This window comes from Hakea prostrata, chromosome 8, assembly GCF_041222555.1.
Source record: "Hakea prostrata isolate BN-2017 chromosome 8, UWA_Hpros_2, whole genome shotgun sequence".
NCBI classification, from domain to species: domain Eukaryota; kingdom Viridiplantae; phylum Streptophyta; class Magnoliopsida; order Proteales; family Proteaceae; genus Hakea; species Hakea prostrata.
Genome location: NC_142607.1, coordinates 7,974,392 through 7,993,882, shown reverse-complemented (window position 1 = coordinate 7,993,882; position 19,491 = coordinate 7,974,392). Strand labels below are relative to the sequence as shown.

The following is a 19,491-nucleotide window of genomic DNA, read 5'->3' as shown; positions in this document are numbered from 1 at the left end:
TTCTCTGATATGGTAATATCAAAGTCTACAAAAAAAATACAATATATGATTTTCACACACAATAAGATGATTTTTTTTTTTTTTTTGGGTTACCCACACCAAAGTGGTGAGGGGAAAATTTATTAATCGGAAGGCAAAGCCAAGGGAACAGAATTACATAAAGACTGAGCCAAGGAGGCGGAATTGGGCCAGATAGTCGTGCCATCCAACGACTTGGCCCTCCAGGCTAGGTGGTCAACAACTAAGTTGTTCCACCTAGAAACATAAACAAATGAGCATTGCAGAAAGCAGTGCCCAAACTCCAGAATATCGTGTATCAGTGGTACAATATTCACCGGTGGAGGTGGTGGAGGATCCCCATTAAGTAGTCGGACAAGCTCAGAATAGTCAGACTCAAAAATTGCCGAGTCCACTCCTTCACCAAAAGTATATAGAACAGCCGTACGCATCGTCCGAGCCTCAGCCATGAGGGCCGAAGAAGCTATACTCGGTGTAGAGAGTGCAATACTAGGTGTTCCCAGGTGATCCCTCATGACAAAACCTAACCCAAAAACGCCAGTATGCTTGTCATATGCGGCATCCACGTTGATCTTATAGACTTGCGGTGGGGGTGGAGTCCAAGACACAATAAACGATCTTGATATGGAATAATAGATTGCAACTCAATATAGAGGTGCAGATGGAAATAGAATGCCATCGTAGATGGTGTCTTCACTAATATTGCACCGAGGTAGTTGAGATCTTCAATTAGAGGTATAATCACAATAAGATGATCTTGATATGGAATGATAGATTGCCACCCAATATAGAAGGTGTATAGAATGGAAATATTGACTGCCAATATTGTATAATAAGATAGCTGTGATCTTCACTAATATTGCATCCTGAGGTAGTTGAGATCTTCAATTAGAAGTATAATCAATTTAAGGGTGATAGATATCCACAATCAATATTATTTATAATAGGAGTAAATATAATGTATTGTATATCATTATGTATTGTCAATACAGGGTGGGTAGAGTGATAAGATTCATACTTCTCAATGGAGAGGTCATGGCTTTGACCCTTGCAGACGACAAAGCTTTCTCTGAAGATGTAATTGAGGTGCACGCAAGCTAGCCACTTGTTTTCGTTTTCCTCCATTGTCTACAACCATTATTCTTCTTCTATTCTTTTTTTATTTTTTCGTAAGATTTTTTTTCCATCTTTGCATTTTTGAATTTTTTTTTTCTTTTTAATTTCAATTTATAGTAAAGCGTTAGCTGTAAGGAGACGAGCAGCGTGGGCCACGACCCACGAGCCCCTGCAACGTTCGATAGCCGCTCTCGTTTGAACATGAAAAGATTCCCATTTGTCTTGCGAGTTCCTCGCTGTTAATACAACAAAGCTTTGTTTGGATGCGTTGGCATATCAAAGTCAGCTTTATGACTCAAATGTTGAAATCGACTTCAGGCGAACCTGTGGATTTTTCCCTTGTCTTGATTTATCAAAGTTTAAATTCAACGTTTTGTAAAAGACTGTTAAGAGTACCAGTTGCTATTTCAAATTTAAATTACTAATTTGGTTGTTGAAGTTCGAAACAATTTTTATCCTTTATCATTTTCTCAGCATTCGAATTCAAATTTAAATTACTGAATCGGTCGCTGAGGAGTCTATGTGCAACTGGTACTCTAACAAAGACTAAAACATATATACAATGTCTTTTAGAAGAGGATTGAGACTCATCCGGTCCTGTTGAAGAAAATTAAAATTTTGTCTTTGTTTTTTTTGAAACAAGGGATTTTTATATGTTGGAAGGAGTATTACATGATATACCATAAGGTAGAATCGAACCCATAACCTTTCACTGAGACATGGTGGTCCTACTACCCGAGCAATCGGTGATGGTGAAAATACTTGTTTATCTTGTCCAATTCCCTTCAAGTTTCAAACTTTGAACTAACTAGCCTTGTCCTACAATTAGCATCATTCAGCTACATCAAACTCCAACCGAGCCCTTTCCATGAGATTTTAGTTCATTTTTCCAACCGTAATTAGGGTCCAAACATTTTGGAGCGGCCATTTTCCCGGCAAGTTCATGATCAAGCCAAATTTTTTTGTCTAAACCCTACTTGAGCTTAGGATAAGTCATGGCGGATTTTAACCATCAGGGTCTGACTTGCACTCCTTATTTAAACTAAAAATACAAAATATTTCCTAACAATTGTCTTACCATATTCTAACTACTAGGATTTGTAACATTCAAGGGAGGGCAAGGGTTGGGCACGAAGATAACAAATGAACCAGAATGAAAAGTAGACCAAATAAACCAAAACAAATTGAATGTAACAAGTAAATTAAATCCATGTTTACATGTATAAATCAAATAAATTAACTAACAAGCTTAAGGAGTTTTTGAGATCATCATAGGCTTTAGGAAGTTCGAAGAAATAGAAAAAGAATTTGGGTAAATTATGCTTCTTACAAACAAAGAATTTCGATTTCTAAATTTTTTATAGAAAACCTTCAAAGTATTCCAACCACTTTATTCTCACAAAATTTGTGCTTGCCAGCCCATACTTTAATCACGTTCGGTCTTGGCAGTTGGGCTCCCATCATTATTCATGACCTGATCCAGCCTTCCAATTTTCAAAAAAGCTCCCCAACAGAACTATTTGTGCAGAGACATCCTCCACTTTTCCTCTGTTTTCTCCTCCTTTTTCTAAATGTTATCAGCATCAGACACAAGAAATGAAAAGCATTTGTTCTGGAAGCCAGACTTCCATCAGCCGTTTATAGATGAATAACCCCACAAAACGTCTCTACCATGGAGCCTCAGTAGCCTGGTGGCCAAATTTCTGGAGAGAATCCCAATTTGACCAATTGAGAGTGTTTGGCTTTAACTTAGTATTCTGAACTTCATTTCCACATTGTTCAAAAAAATTGGAGAGAGAAGCAGTTGTCAGCACAACTATCAAAGCCTGCTGTCCTTGTACATCAGCCTAGATCCCTTGTGTTCATTGGGTACCATTGGAACAGAGCACAGTGCTTCATGATCTATCAGTGATGGTAAATTATCTCATCAATACTTTTATTTCTTTCCTTCAGCCAAGAGTACTGAAAAACTATTTTATCCAGGATCACATTCACATGCATCCTCCATCAAAACTAGGTCCACCCCACTTTGTCACCTCACCTCAAATATCTCATTGAAATGCGGATTGTAGCCTCTCATTTTTGTTTGGACTGCTTTCCAAAGAAAATGCACTGGTGAAGTTACCAAAAATCCTTACAAGAGCACATTCCGTCCCTAAAATGGTGAAATCGAATTCGGTCTCTGACAATTATTTCCCTGCTGACAATTTTAGATATTAGTTTTGTTGCAGAATGACAATCTTTACATACTCTCAGGTTCTTGACAATTCTTAAAGTTGTTCCTGGGGCTGTGCTAATAAGTCCAAATGCAATGGCAAGCTTCTCACTGTGAACATTGAGAGCATTCTCTTTCTCTTCCTCGCAGATATCATGCAACACTGAGTCTGTCTCTGGTACGTATCCTGCAAGCTTCAATTGCATTGCCAGTTCATCCAACTTCTCATATATCTCAATTGAGCAAGGGTGAGATCTATCTCCAATCAAAAATTCATGAATGGAACTCTCAACCTCAATAGAACTTGATCCTGGAGTTTTCTGTACCCTCCTTCCTTTCATCTTTTGGCGCACTTCTTCAACATCGTCCCAAAGACCTCTTGCTGCATAAACATTAGACAGGAGGACATAATTGCCTGCATTTCCTGGCTCCAATTCAAGGAGGCGAATCACTGCATGTTCTGCAAGCTCCAAATTCCCATGAGTTCGACAGGCACCAAGTAAGGCACCCCAGATACCAGCATCTGGTGGGATGGGCATATTTTTTATCAGTTCATGAGCCTCAACTAAGCAGCCTCCACGACCAAGGAGATCAACCATGCAACCATAATGCTCAACCTGGTGAAACAAAAGAATAATTTGAAGCTAGTTATCATTAAATTACCTGGAAATGTAAGGATAGATGATCAGATAAGACTCATACAGCAACCCGTACTTTAGGACTGGGTAACAACAGTGTATTCAACCTCCAAAATCTTGGTAAAAAGTTAAAAGCAGCATACAATTGAGTTGATCATGTTGGGGAAAGTTCCAACATTACAGTTATAGAAGACATCAGATTTTCTTCAGTGATTCATTATTATTGTCATAAATTTAAAAAAGTAGATGAATTTTTTTTTCAAACGTGGAGAATTTCAAGCTAGTGAAAGGGACATACAGTTCTTGGAAAGCATAAATATCTTCAAGAGCTTAAAATTTTGAAAATTTTCAGACAAGGAACCAAACAATTCGTAAGAAAGAGAGGAAAAGAGACAAGTTAAAAAAATGCAGTGAGCAACCATGAACTTGGCCTTCTGCACCCCATATGTAAGTTTGAGTCAAGCGTTATTTCAAGCTGACAATCTAATAGCTTTCAGTTACCCTTTATTTCTTTGGTAAAATTGAGAGATCCTGGGAAAACCAAATATATTTAAGCCATATATTAAATCAGCAGAAAGATAAGCAAAATAAAGAATACAACAACAATCATAACCTTATCTCCAACTCAACAGAGTCGGCTACATGGATCCTCAAGGGTTAAATAAAAGAGATGACAAATAACATCAGTAAATTTAAGCGCAATGAAGATAAGGAGGAGACAAAGTCAAAATAGCATTCCAAAAACATCTCTTTACAGTTAGGTCACTAAGAGCATTGCTGGTAAAAATGTAGAGTGATGGGAGTTGGGATTGATAACGGAGGTTAAGAGATACTAGGGCTTAATGGGTTGGTTTTGTGAGATAAAGAATGTTTCATATAATATCTTAAAAGTTAATTTTCAGAGCACAGGAAAGCAAGGGATGATCTTAAAATCAAACAGCAACAACAACAATATAAGATGCAAAAATAAAAAGGAAACCTTAGGTGTGATCCGATGCTTTTCCACCATTTGTTTGAAATACTTCTGCCCTTCACTAATTAATCCAGCATGTTTACAAGCAGATAATATGGCAATATAAGTAATGTCATTAGGTTCTACACCTGCCCTTTCCATACTCTCAAACAGCAAAACTGCATCCTCACCACATCCATGCATAGCGAAGCCAGCAATCATTGAGTTCCAAGAAACCACAGTCCTTTCTACCATTGCATTAAACACCTTATGGGCATCTTGCAAGCTACCTCCCTTTGAGTACATATCAATCAAGCAATTACTTAAGTAAACATCCAACTTGATTTTCTTCCTCTCTATATATCGGTGCACCCATTTCCCAATCTCAATTGCACCTGCCTGTGCACAAGCAGACATAACACTAAGAAGTGTTACTTCATTTGGTGGGAAATTTTCTGACTGCATCCTCCTAAAAAGCCTCAATGCTTCCAAAGCTTGCCCATTGTGTGCATAACCTGAAACCACTGTGTTCCAACTAACCACATTCCTCTCTGGCATCTGATCAAAAAGCTCCCTACCCCTAGTCACGTTTTCTCTCCTGAAACACCCTGCAATCATGCTATTCCAAGTAACGACATCTCTTACAGTCATTCCTTCGAACAAATAGAATGCATTCTCAAGACACCCAGACTTGGAGTACATATCAATCAACGAATTCCGAATGTAGGGATCAAACTCGAACCCAGTCCTAATAATCTCACCATGGATGACTGGGCCTATTGGCGGGGTTCTGGGAAGGACAGAACAAGCCTTAAGAAGGAAAGGGAAAGTAAAATTATCTGGTGGAATACGAGCTTTTTTCATCTGGGTATATGTACAAAGGGTTTGAAATGGGAGGTTGTTCTGGGAAAGGGTTCTGATGAAGGTATTCCATAAACCAACAGTTGGGTTAGTGATGTGGTGAAAGATAAGACAGGCATGGCTGATTGAAGATGGGGAGGAGCAGAGGTTCAATAGTCTGGTGGCAATGAAGTTGTTTTGGTGAAGTCCGAGGGTGAAGATTCGAGCATGGATTTGAAGGATGTGATGGAAGCTGGTAGAGATGGATAGAAGAGAGAAAATGTCTTCTTCTATGGCTCTATACCTGGAGTTGACAAATGGAGAATGACAAAGAGGAGGCATCAAAGAGAAAGAGCAGTAAAAAGCGGTTAGGACGAAATTGAATTTTGAAAAGCCGTTGGTTCGTTGATGGGTATTTTGAACGACCAATTCTACTTATCAGAGGCACAAGACAACCGCGCTAAGAATGACAAGCCAAACACTGCACATTTCTACTGTCTTTTGTCTTTTGTGTTTTTTTTTATTTATTTATTTATTTTTTATTTTTTAGAGCAGAAACGCTTAAATTTCAAATCATGCGGATAGTCCATACCCTAACTTGATTTAAACTTCAAATCATGTCGTGTAGTTCATTTATTTGTTGGAGCTCCGACGTATCATGTCAGTGTAGAGTCCGGATCAGTGACCCGACGAGGGCACAAAAGTGCTCCCGCCTCCGACCCAACATCCCGGACTATTTTGGAAATAAATAAATAAATATTTTCGCCCCGGTTGTGGTCGGGCGCGGGATCCGGACGCATTTGGTCGGGGCCGGCACCCAAATGATCCGATCGTCGGGTAAACGACCGGTCACCACTTTCAAAAACGACATCGAGATCAAACAACCTCGTGAGCTTGACCATATGTAGCACCCAAGCAATTTCACAATCCACTAGTTTTAAACCCACTTTAAAATTTAGTATTTATCACGAAAAGAATTCGCTTTCCTTGAAAAGGCGAATTTTTTTCATATCAAAATATTACTTCTAGGATTGTAAATGGACTGGATTCAAATCGGATAGTAGTAATACCATACCCGCATCCTATTATATTTGAAAGAATTCGGATAATAACATATTAGTTTTTGGACGGATTTAACCGGTTTTGGATGATAATCGGATAGTTATTTTCTTAAGTAGATTCTTCTAAATGGGCATGAATACATATTGAATATAAGTTTTCAACTACCTGTTTACATCTTTACCATTTTATTTGTGAGGGTCGAACACCGGATTACCATTTTATTTGTGAGGGTCCACCGGATTAGTCACGGCAAAGCCTTGGAAACCGGGATTGGCAAACCAAAAAAAAATATATATATATATATATATATATATATATATATATATATATATATATATATATATATATATATATATATATATATATATATATATATATATATATATATATATATATATATATATATATAGTCACATATTACAGATAAAAAATTTATAAAAATAAGAAAAATAAATCTAAATAAGTAACTTAACCGGATAATTTTATGAGACGGATAATAATTGATAAGAAAACAGTATATCATATCCGCATCCTATTAGTAATGGGATTCGTACACCTCTAAACGAATGTGAATACGAATTCAGAAGCGGATTTCAATTATCCGCTTACACCCCTATTTACTTCCACCCAAAAAGTCAAATTTATTTTTTTAAAATCCTTATGTCATTCATTTTTTTGTAATGAAAACGTTTTTTTTTTTTTTAATCCAGCGTAACCATACATGATTTCTGTAGCCCTATAAAATATCTCCCTGTTTTTCATGTTTCTACTAATAATCTTCCTCCAAGGTATGAAGCTACAAACCAAACAGTGTCGTGAACCTTCCCTAAATATGAAGAATTAATGTATAGATTCATACATTCCTAAAGAGACATCCTCAAAATGAATTTTGATAAAAAAAAACACACCGTTCCTTGAGATATGAATAGGACATGCCTCGATGTCTTGAGAGAAAAAATTTGAAATCCTATTTAGTATTTACTATGCCAAGATACAAAAAGGGTAGTATCTTATTTAAATTGCCATCAAATCCAATCTATCATTGTTCTTTTTTTGTATTTGAAAATACCCAATCTATGATTGACTATCTTACAAACAATGAAATTATCAACATTGGCATCACAACATAAGGCAGCTATTTAAGAGTTTGTTTCTCTCAGTCCAACCTTCTTAACAAGTACTGAATCTGAACTTCCTTTGTCAATGGCATGATCCATTCTCCATACAGATCTGCAACTAAACTAGGGTTGATTTTGAACAATGAATCATCTCCAATGTCTCCACTGAGAGACACCTCCCGCCCATATGTCTTGGCTTTGATCTCAACTCTCTTCATGATCGTGGTTTCCACTTCCTCAAAGGTTAGCAAAGCCATCAATTTATCTCTATCCTGCAACACCAAACAGCATCACTAGAATGAGTATAAGTGTAACAAACCTATTTTCATCAGAGTGCACTGAAGAATTCTCAGAAAAATAACAAAGATGAACCGCATAACACCAAGGACAGAGAAAATACCTGTGCTTTAATGGCAGCGTCATAGACGGTAGTGGAAGCTTTGTACTTCGCCTCTGCTACAAATTTGCCATAATGAATTCGTTTTGAGAGTGCCTGCAACCACAATTAGGAGAAAAGATAACCAACTCGAGGTGAAGAGACATGAAGCAAAATTCTAACAGAACACAATGATAGGAAGTAATTTGTGCTACCACTAATTAGAAGTTCCACCAGTTTTTGTCATGGGGAAGATTAACAATGCTTCAATCATTTAATCAATTTTAACAGACTCCACCTAAATCAAATGATGGATTTATTAAGATCACATGACAATATATCTAAAATGGCAATTCATGGGAACACAGAATAAAAGCTAACAGTGCACTGCAGAGAGGTGTTATTCACTTTGTTGCCTCCAATATCCTTCTGAATCATAATAGTTGTTTCAGAAAAACAAAAGTTTCTTTTCCTACAATCAAAATCTCAAGGTATCATTTGGTTGCAAGGCATATGAAAGGAAGGGAAGTGAGATTCTTTTAAGCCTAAAAGGAAGGTTTTCCATTCAAAGTGACTGTATTTTGTACAAGCTACTAAAAAAACATACTGTACCTAGAAATGATACATTTTAAATGTAATTTTTATTTACTTGAAAAAATAATCAAAGGGAGTTGGATGTGAAGTACAGTGAAATTTGACAACCAAATATGCAATTATTTAGGGTTAGTCATATGGTCAGATGGTCTTGTCCCAAAAAGAAAAAGTCACATAGAGAAATGATCAGAAAATTTCCTCTTAAATATCACAATTTCACTTCTCTTACCTTCAATTCCCCGAGCAATCATAATTCCTCTTGCAAACAAATGAAGACATATGAAAAGAGAAAAAGAAGAAAGTAGAGCGCCACCTGCAGACACGTTGTGTCACAAACAGCAGTTGATCCCCAATGACCATCACTGCCTTCTGTAACCAATCTTGGAAGAAGATCTTTAAAATACATGTCCCAAATGTCCTTGTTTATGTTGATAGAATCAGTAATGGGATGCAAAACCTGATTGGAAAATTAAAGATCAGATCCAGTCACAAAAACATGCAGCCAAGACAAGAAAATAACATTAGTATTTGATTACTAATTTGGTCTCCTATTAGTATTGAAAACAAAACTGTTGGTAAATGGTTCAGTTATCTTTGTTTCAAGGCCTACAAACTAGAGCTTTGATAAGGACTCACACTAGTTTCAAGTCAGATTGAACAGACAAATGACTACCCACTGGACATTGTTAGTTTTTTAATTGATCCAACTATCAACTAAATCAACTCTAAATCCATTCCTAGAAAATCACACTTCTGAACAATCTTGAATCAAATTCAGATGTACTCATTGGCTACATCAGTTGCAAAAGAAAACCCAGTAAATAAATAAATGACTTCTCATTTCCCTCTTCCACTTTTCCAGTTTAATCATCTGCATCTGATCAAAACATTAGGAAAGAAGAATAAAGGTCCATGTCAATTCCAAGTTATATAAAAAGTACTTTAACCACTGAAGAAGAATCAACAAAGAAGTAAATTCATTGGAGTTGGTTTGACCATCAACCAAGTTTCAAACTTAACAGCAAAAACTAAAAAATTACCCGTGGATATTGCAGAGGTGGCAACATTGGCTCTGGTAAGTCTGCTGGAAAGAAGGGATGTTCATCTGGGCTTTTGTATCTGCCAACCTAAATTTTATCAGGTAAAAAAAAAAGAAAATCTGTAGTTAGCATCAACCTCTTTCAATTTCTTACATTAGTTCTATGTTAGGGTTAAGTTTTTACCGCTGCATGAAGCCTTTCAGTTTCCCTAAGCATGTATTCAACCAATGAACCTTTGAATCCATCAATGGAGAATGCATTCTCATCATATGTATCAGCATTGTAACAATACTGAGCTCTCTCCATAAGGCCAAATATTATGCTATCTTCTTGTCGAAACAGAGAATGTCTTATGCTATCCAGGGTTAAGGTTTTGCTCCCATCCACTCTTTTCTTACTCTCCAATCTATACACAAAGTAAAGAATAATATTAAAATGAGCTTTCTAGGATGATGTTACATGAATTAATTGTTCTGTACATACCGCATCCAAACACATACAAATTTTTAACCATGTAAAGCTAGCACTCAAAACATGCCAGTACATAAAATCTTTTGGTTGATATCTTTGTAATGTTTCTATACACATGCTACTTAATCCACTTGTCTGCTTCTCTTAAACCTTTTAAAAATGCTTGTGATGCAGTTGCATTTGCCTGTCTGGACCAACATGACAAATTTTAGTGGCCCAAACAAAAGACTGGTCCTAAACTGAATTAGATGTTTGACATGTTATGGTAAGAGAGTCCAGATTTGAGAATTGAATGTTGAAAGTAGAAGTTGTAAGCTTATGCGAGGGAGGGAGGGGGATGCACATGCATCTTCTCCCTCCTCTCTTCAACCCCCACCAATAAAGAATAATAATAACCAAAAATAAATAAATAAACAAACTCTGTAACTCTGGTTGGATGGTATGGTAACATATGTTGTACTGCTCTCGATCTTTACTTTATGCATTAGTATATATGTTAAATTGATGTTGGGCATGGAGATTCATGTACAAGTTCAGTTGGTAAGCATGAGCATGGAGAATTCTAATTTATTCTTTTGACAACATCTTAGATACGTAAATGAATACACTTCTAGGCCACCAATTCATTTATCTCTTTATAACGGTTCTAACAGCTGATATCCGAGCACTAGGTTGGAAATAAATTAACCTCATTCAATTGAGTTAAATTCTTGAACAGTATTAAACCGATCTACTAGCTTGCCCCAAGCAAGATGTAGGACTCCACGACTGGCTATTTATGCTTTGACATAATAGAAAATTCATCAAATTCTTTTTATCATCCAAGCTTTCCGGTCCTTAGCATGCAATTTCCACAGTTCAAACGAAAAACAGTGCACATTGATCTCCAACATGAGAAGAAAGCAGCAAACGATAACATAAAGAAGCCAAATTATCTACAACAATAGGATATGAAGATTTCAAGTTCAAATTTCAACCTATTCCTACTACTACTGAATCACTAAAAGTTCAAAATGATAATAAAGCAGCAAACGATAATACAAAGAACGCAAATTATTTTCAACTAACGCCGACTACTAATGAACCACTAGAACTTCAAAATAGATAAGAAAATCGTCATCACAAGCCTACTATTTCAAAAAACAGATCGAAACACCAAAAATAGAAATATAAAGGAAGCATCGGCTGAACAACAATGGCGAAAACAAGAGAAAACGGTGACAGATTCCATACCTATCAAAAGATACAGGAGATGCAGAAGATACAACAGATAGACTACATTTTCTCGGTGACCATGATCGGGCACGTCCGTTGTCGAAATTCAACCAAATCTGACTGACGGAAAGGATGTTCGGCGACGAATATTTGAAAAAACGAGGAGTTGAAACGGCAGGAGCCGCTGATTTTAGGAGCTTCAACTCCATCTTTTCTTTTTTTTTATGTTTGTGAGGTCCGATCTGAAACAGAGACGAGAATCGGAGTTACGCCAGTAACAAAAAAACAGAGAGAAAATAAAAGAAATGAAAGATGGAAATCCATATAAATGCCAAGCGAAAGAAAGCGAGAGTCACCTACTCTCCCACCAACACGTGCTGTCAATTTTGTTGGTGGAGAAGAAAAATTGCAGTAGGTATGGGCCATGTGAGTTCGTGGAAGAAGCAATTTCTCACGATGGTAGGTAGACAGACCCTAGGCCTTGTTTGGTTGCCGAGAAAAACCTTTTTCTTTTTCTCTTTTTCCTTTTTTAACTTGAGAAGAGAAACACGCAACATTATGGTGAAAACTGAAATCCTCTCCAAACTCGTTGCTCATCTTTTTTTTTGGTATGTGAGTAATTCATTCATTCATAGTGAGGACCGTGGAGGAGCCGAGGAGACAAGGAAGCATAAGTCCTGAATCCAAAACAGAGGAGCAATGCCAAAACGTCATACACGGGATAGATGTGGCAATCCGAGCAAGAGCATCAGCTACACAATTGATGCCTCTTGGAATGTAATCAAAAGAAACATTTAACAGTGAGTTCCCCAGTCTTCTAATGTATGTGATCAATACAAATAGATCAGAGGAGATCGACTTCTCTGGATCTATAATGTATTGAATTACAGATTTGCAATCGCTTTCCACGTTCAACTTCTCTGGATCTATAATGTATTGAATTACAGATTTGCAATCGCTTTCCACTTTCAACTTCTCTGGATCTATAATGTATTGAATTACAGATTTGCAATCGCTTTTCACGTTCAGGTGTTTATAGCCTTCACCAATCTCGTTGCTCATCTCAGTCTTAAATAGAATGTGAACGGAATTTGATTCTTCTATCCCGAAATTTTTTTAGACATATTTAGGAGAAGGAATCACCTCTGAATACTAATAAAATAGATCTCATAAATATATAGACAAGGAGAATACCGATCAGATTGAACTCCCTGAATATATGGTGATGGATAAGGATAAGCTTTTCATTTTGACTATATCCTCAAAGGGATAACTGTTACTTATAATATTATAATTTAAATATAAGATTGAATTTCACCCCGAGATGATTAACTCTTGACCTCCTACTTAAAGATAATTGATATTTTTATCAATTGAACAACCTCTAATGGTTCATTAAGAGGCATATTTGTTAAGGCTAGAAAATGGAGACGATCTGCATGCTTCTAATAGGTAATAACTTCACACCTAAAAAAAGGGGTTGGGATCCTCTGACCATTGAATAGAGGATTGTGCTCATGTCATACTTTACTATGCATTTATGAAGAAGGCCACCACCTTTAAGGATTGTTAAAATAGACCATAAATGCTTAGAGGCAATGTTTAAAGTATCCCACGATACCATACAATACTAGTCGATACATCTCTTTATTTGACTCAGTCAATACGATACATCTCGATACATCTCTCCATTAAATTACATTAAAATACATTAGCTAGAGCGATACAATACTCGATACAAGATGATACGTCTCTTAAAATCACTTGACCGATATGATGCTCGATACCGATATTTTAAACTTTGCTCAGAGGTAATCCTCCTCTTAAATGTGTTGGAGAGATATGTTAAAAAGTTGGGGAGTTTTTTCTCTTTCCGATTCATTGGGCACCATATTGGAGTGAGGTGGATGGCTTTACATCATAGAGTCTCACCAGGGGTCCGACCTTTTTATAATTTTATTAACTTTATTAGGTTTCATGCGTGGAAACACCCCTACCACCCATTTCTTGATCATTCATCTATAAGTGTATTATTTTAATATTTTTTTTAACACATTTGGAAGAAGAGCTATCTTTAAACACTAATAATTTAATTTTAGAAATTGTACTTTTGGTGATTGAGAATCTCAACAACCGTGTTTTGAATTTTTTTTCCTTTTTCCAAAAGTGATTCGAAACATAGGCAGCTCCATGCTGCACAATGAAGCCAAATACAAGTGGGCTTGTACTTCAATATCGTGCAATTAATGCGTAACACCAAGCTGCCTAGGATTCAGAGGGCTTGTACTTCAGTATTGTGCAATTAATGCGTAACACTAAGCTGCCTAGGATTCAGATCCACTTTTGGTGATCGAGATTGAATCTCGACCACCCATTTTGAAATTTTCTTTTAAACCTTTTGAACTACACCACTAAAACCCTCAAAAAAAAAAAAAAAAAAAAACCTAAAACAAGTGGAGAATATTCAATCTCGACCACCAAAAGTAATAGGCAGATCAGTGTTACGCAATAATTGCGCTACATTGAAGCCAAACGCGAATGGTAGGCAGCTCAGTGCCACGAAGTGTTCTTTTGGAGGGTCTTAAACAACGGAATTTTAGTTAAACAGTAGAAGTGAAAAATGGTCTAATTCAAACGGATTGGGTAACTAATGTAAAAATCATATTGAGACTATTTGCCATTTATTTCTGTCTTATCATTTTTCAAAACACATCCAGGCTGTGGGCCCTCTGGGTCTAAGAACTGAAGATCTTAATGCTGAGTCACTGATTGACCTTGGAATTAAAATCTTCTTTAAGCTCAGATGCGATACAAATTGGATTTATTGGTTCTTTTCTTCTTAGCTTTATCATTTTATTATTTATGAAAGCCACGAATGAGGCCGCGTTTCCAATGCGCTCGTTGCAGGACTTAACCCAACACCTTATGGCATGAGCTAACGACAACCATGCACCCAGTGGCGGAGCCACATTGGGGGGGGGGGCCACGCCCCTGGATTTTTAAAAATTTGATTGTTCTATAATTTTTCCGTACTTCTCTCCCTTCACATGTGAAATACCACTATTTGGCCCCTTTTAAAATTAAAAATAAAAGTTTAAGATAAAAATGATGGGTATAAATGACATTCTTAATCATTATCTAGTAATCATTAAACCCTTAGTTTTAACGAATAAAAAAAATAAATTCTAATTAAAAGTACGAATCCACCATGAATTTCTCCCAATTTATTCTCTCATATTTTCATTCATATTTATTCTCTCATAAATTTCATCTTCTATTCTTTATTTTTTTTTTCTTTTTTATCTCACATGTCTCACAAAACATTAGAGTAGTTAGTAGACATTGAAATTTTCATAAATCTTCTCCACAATTATCATGTATTCACTCACTCTCTCTCTCACTAAGGATTTTTCTAGTATTATTTTCAAAAAACATAATTGATAAAATTTTGATTCCACTAATAGCAATTTAAATCTCCTTAAAATTCAGCCATTGATTTTATCAAATCTAATCATAATTATTATTCATTTATTATTATTTTTTTAATCCCTAAACTTTCTCTTAAAATTTCAATTCCTATTGATATAAATTTAGAATTTCAGCCATCAATTTACGTTAACGATCATTTAATTTTATTTAAAATCCTAAACTTTCTTCACTAAGCATTACTTTAATTTTTTGTTGTGTTTAGAATTTCAGCCATTAATAATCATAATCATTGAATTATTTTTTTACTTAATTTATGGAAATTGACTGTTTCCTCATATTTAGTTAATAGACTTCAAATTTATCTTTTTCCTACAATTTCTCCAACAATTTCTTTCTCACCTTTTTTCTTGATGATTTTTTAAAGTTTTTCTCCCACAATTTTAGCCCCCACAGTCTTCACGTTCAAATATAATAAAATAATTCAAGAGTGGGACCCACAATGGGTCCTACCTTGAGCCACATAATATGTATGGTGAAAAGACATTAGTGCTTGTCCAATGGAGAGATAATCCAGGCTCATCATTCAGCCCCCAATATTCAATCCGAGCTCCGCCCCCGCATGCACCACCCGTGTCTACGTTCTTGAAGGCAACAAGAGGATTTACAGTGCATGTCAAGCCCTGTGATAAGGTTATTCGCTTTGTATCGAATTAAACCACATGTTCCATTGCTTGTGAAAGACCTTGAACACTATCTTATTTCTTATTTTGGAATCTTAGACAATAGCCCAAGCTGAGGAAGATTCTCGATCAAATTCTGGGAATCTTCATTATAAAGAGCTCGTCTTAGATTTTTTTGAATTCAAAAATGCACCTTAATTGATGCAGGAAGAAGAGATCAAGGGAACGAAAGTGGAAATGGAATATAGCGATTGGGAATGAAGGAAAGTGTTTCTTTCGGGTTGAGGGCACAAGGCTCATTTTAGAATGCATCGAAGTAGTTCTTGAAGACTTTGTAGTAGCTGAAAATCTAGTTTAGAGTTAGGGATATTGTAGGGGTGTCAACGGTGAGGTTTGGAGCAGTTTCGGGCTGAAAAACACCTAGCCCAAACACGGCCCATTAGTAAAATAACGGTTTCGGGCCGGTTTCGGTTTGGTGCGGTTTGGGTTCGAGCTAACTAACGGTTTAGGTTAACAGTTTAGACTCGGGTTGACTAACTCTTGACTAACTGTTTATGGTATGTAAGAAAAAGAACAAGAAGAAACAATTGAGTATCCTACAACAAAAACGAAAATTATATGAAAAGCAAAGTTGCTATTGGTCAATTTCCATTAAAAAAAACCCACCCATTTTATAGAAATCAAGAACCTAGATATTAAGTAGTAAAATGACTATTTGATCTTTGAATTCATGCTTAATTTTTTTTAATTGTCTATTCCAACTACCTAATGGTAATATAACAATTCAAATATTATTTAATGTAAAATTACAAAACGGGTTATAAAGGGTTGCGGTTCGGTTTCGGGTTGGTGCGGGCTCCACCACCCTCAGCCCAATTACGGCCCATTAAGGTTTGGTTTGGGCCGGTTTGGGCTATAACGGGCCGGTGCGGGTCTATTTTAATGATTTGGGCTACAAATTGACACTCCTAGGATATTGTGTCAAGAAATTTGGGCAAAGTGTACTGAACTTTTGGATTTAATTCCATGGCCAAGGGACAGACCTTGACCACTGGAGCTAACCCTTTTTTGTTGTTTATCCTTAAATATATCTTAGGTGTTAGACCAGGTTCCATGGCCAAGTGGCTTGAACCTCTTTCTTTTTATTTTTTATTTTTTTTGCAATAAAGAAAATATATTAAACTTAAAACTTATCAATCATACAAAGAACACCAGGGTTGTTCAAGAGGTTAGAGGCAGGTTTATTAATAGTGTTGGTAGTAGTAGCATTAGTTGTCATATTAAAAAAAAGTTTCCAGGAGTGTTGGGGACTTAAAGTTACAAAAGAAGGCATTAAAATTTTAAAAGTGTAGAATTGATGTCTACCAAAACCGGAATTAAATTGACAGGCCACTGCTTCTTTGGTGGGGATGTAGGAAAAAGGATTGTCTCTTCATCATGGAGCCGTGTTGAATTTGAGTTATTTCAGATTTAGAGGATTGTCTATCTTTCTTAATCGCCCACAGCAAAGCATCCAATGTACTATTTTTTTCCAAACTTCATGCCTTAGAATAGGTGAGCTTGCCATCATCCATAAGTCTCACTCTCCAACATGCTAATCTTAGAGATTCATTATATATCACTGCACATAATAAAGTAAAAGAGTGAATAACATATGTAGATGAAGAGTTATGGCAATTTGTATTGTTTAGGTTGTGCGAGTGGTTGTTTTGGTAGTTATCAAAGCGGCAGGTGTTATGTTTAGCTCCATGAGCCACTTATTCATACTTGTTATTATCTTAATAGGATTGTTTTAAGTTTTTATTATTACATTATTTCTTTCAACCCATATAAAATAACATGTAATTACAAAACACAGGGAAAAACCATTGGTTTTTGTGCTTGTCTAGTTGGAAATCAACTAGGAAGCCATTGCAAAGATGCAAAATTGTTTCTTGGGCTAGGTGTTCCATTAGCAGTTCAAGGGATCCCGCCACCTAGATTCTCCTAGTCCATTCGCAAGAAATGAAAACATGGTAGAGAGTCTATCTTATTTCCATGTAGTTCACAAAGATTGTGCATCTCCGTCCATTAAGATAAAGCAGATCTAACTAGTAGCCCTGCATTCAAGAGGCTAAAAGAAAGATTTCAGTTTGAGATGTAAAGGTAATTTTTAGAACATTTTCCACCATTGCGTGAACTCATTGGACACTATAGGATGTTTTTGTGTCAGTAGAGACTTGGCTGCCAACTTAGCAAAGAATTCACCATTTTAGGAATATGTGAGATCTAGATATCATTTGAAAGACATAGATTAAAATAATATAAAGGGAAATTTGAGAGATATTCCTTGTTCACAGATAAGTACTTAGACATTTGGGCAACAATAGTATCATGTGACTGAATGTTAACGAGATGTACTTCTCAATCACACTTAGTGCTTCAAGAGCCAAGGATCATACCAGAAAGAAGAATCAACTCCATTCCCAACCTACCAATGAACCGTATTTTTCAAATCCAAAAGGATACTGCATACATTTTGCCAAGGCCATGAACCACTTCTACGCAAAACCTTAGGATTGAAGATATTGGAGTTGGGGAAATATTTAGCCCCTTTAGAATGGAGGCCCAAAGGGAGGTAGGATCAGAAAGGAGCTTCTAATCTTGTTTCAGAAGTAGGGCTTTATTGATATCTTCAATTTTTTCAAACCCCAATGCCACCAAATGTTTCAATTTGCAACATCTATCACAAGAAATTAAAGATAGTTGTCTTTTCTTACCAAGGTTTCCCAACCAAAATCTATGAGAGAGAGAGAGAGAGAGAGAGACAATCTGCTTGAATGTTGGAAATTTCCAAAACATTTTCCACTGTTGCATGAACTCATTGGGCACTATAGGATGCTTCTATGTCAGTAGAGCCCTGATTGCCGACTTAGCAAAGAATTTACCATTGTTAAAAATATGTGAAATCTAGATATCATTTGAAAGAGTGAGATTAAAATAAGATAAAGGGAAATTTGAGAGATTAAAGTTTGAGAGATACTCCATATTCAAAGATTACTTCGACATTTTGGCAATAGTATTATCATGTGACCGAATGTTAGAGAAAGGGTAGTTCTCAATCACGTCCCTAGACCTATCTTCGACAGATTTTTGGGATGATCTTAAGCCTAAATCATGTTACTAGATCACCAGACAAGCCTCTCCAATCACAAGAAACAAAAGTACCAAACACAACATGGATATGGAATTTAATAACTCTCTTTGAAAGTAATGGCTAGTAAAGTAGATATGAGACCTATTCTCCTAGCGATTAGATTGGAAACGAAGGAAAATAATAAATCCCCATCTCCAATCATCTTCCAGCAAAGATTTGTGAGAAAACTACTCTCTAAAGATAAGAGAATTATTAAAATAAGAGAGTAGCTAGCTTACTTTCTTCTAGGATTCAAAAGTCAACAAAGTCTCTGTAAGATTCTTCATGAAATGAGGACTTCCTTCTCCAACACGTGTTTTCTGACGTTATAGTCATCCCCAAAAGTCTACAACATTAAAGCAATGTCAAAAAATAGGATTAGGGGGTTTAAATAGGGTGTTAGGGGGGCAAAATAGACATTTTTGGCCGTACCTTCCAATCAACCACCTTAAGCAACCGCCCTTAGTACTTTTTAGTACTTAGGAGCTTTGCACTTCCGGTTGATCCCAAACACTGCTGCAAGCTTAAACATCATGTAGGAGGCTTTTACCT

At 36.3% G+C, this 19,491-nt stretch overlaps 2 protein-coding genes across 3 annotated transcripts; both read right to left on the bottom strand.

Annotated features, from left to right (window-relative positions):
* Positions 1 to 2,421: 2,421 nt before the first annotated feature.
* Positions 2,422 to 6,224, bottom strand: LOC149006619 (pentatricopeptide repeat-containing protein At3g62890-like). The gene is made up of 2 exons (XM_089165929.1): positions 4,967 to 6,224; positions 2,422 to 3,966 (listed from the first exon to the last, which is right to left on the bottom strand). Exons 1-2 carry the CDS (start codon positions 6,119 to 6,121, stop codon positions 3,256 to 3,258), a joined length of 1,866 nt encoding a protein of 621 aa, XP_089022055.1. The 5' UTR covers positions 6,122 to 6,224; the 3' UTR covers positions 2,422 to 3,255.
* A 1,510-nt stretch (positions 6,225 to 7,734) lies between these two features.
* Positions 7,735 to 12,030, bottom strand: LOC149006618 (chorismate mutase 1, chloroplastic-like). Of its 2 annotated transcripts, XM_089166562.1 has the most exons (7): positions 12,012 to 12,030; positions 11,674 to 11,897; positions 10,153 to 10,375; positions 9,970 to 10,056; positions 9,243 to 9,386; positions 8,360 to 8,452; positions 7,735 to 8,231 (listed from the first exon to the last, which is right to left on the bottom strand). In XM_089166562.1, exons 2-7 carry the CDS (start codon positions 11,862 to 11,864, stop codon positions 7,998 to 8,000), a joined length of 972 nt encoding a protein of 323 aa, XP_089022688.1. In that variant the 5' UTR covers positions 11,865 to 11,897; positions 12,012 to 12,030; the 3' UTR covers positions 7,735 to 7,997. The 2 variants fall into 2 exon arrangements, with proteins under 2 accessions (XP_089022688.1, XP_089022687.1); XM_089166561.1 differs by lacking the exon at positions 12,012 to 12,030 and having other exon boundaries at positions 11,674 to 11,950.
* Positions 12,031 to 19,491: the final 7,461 nt, after the last annotated feature.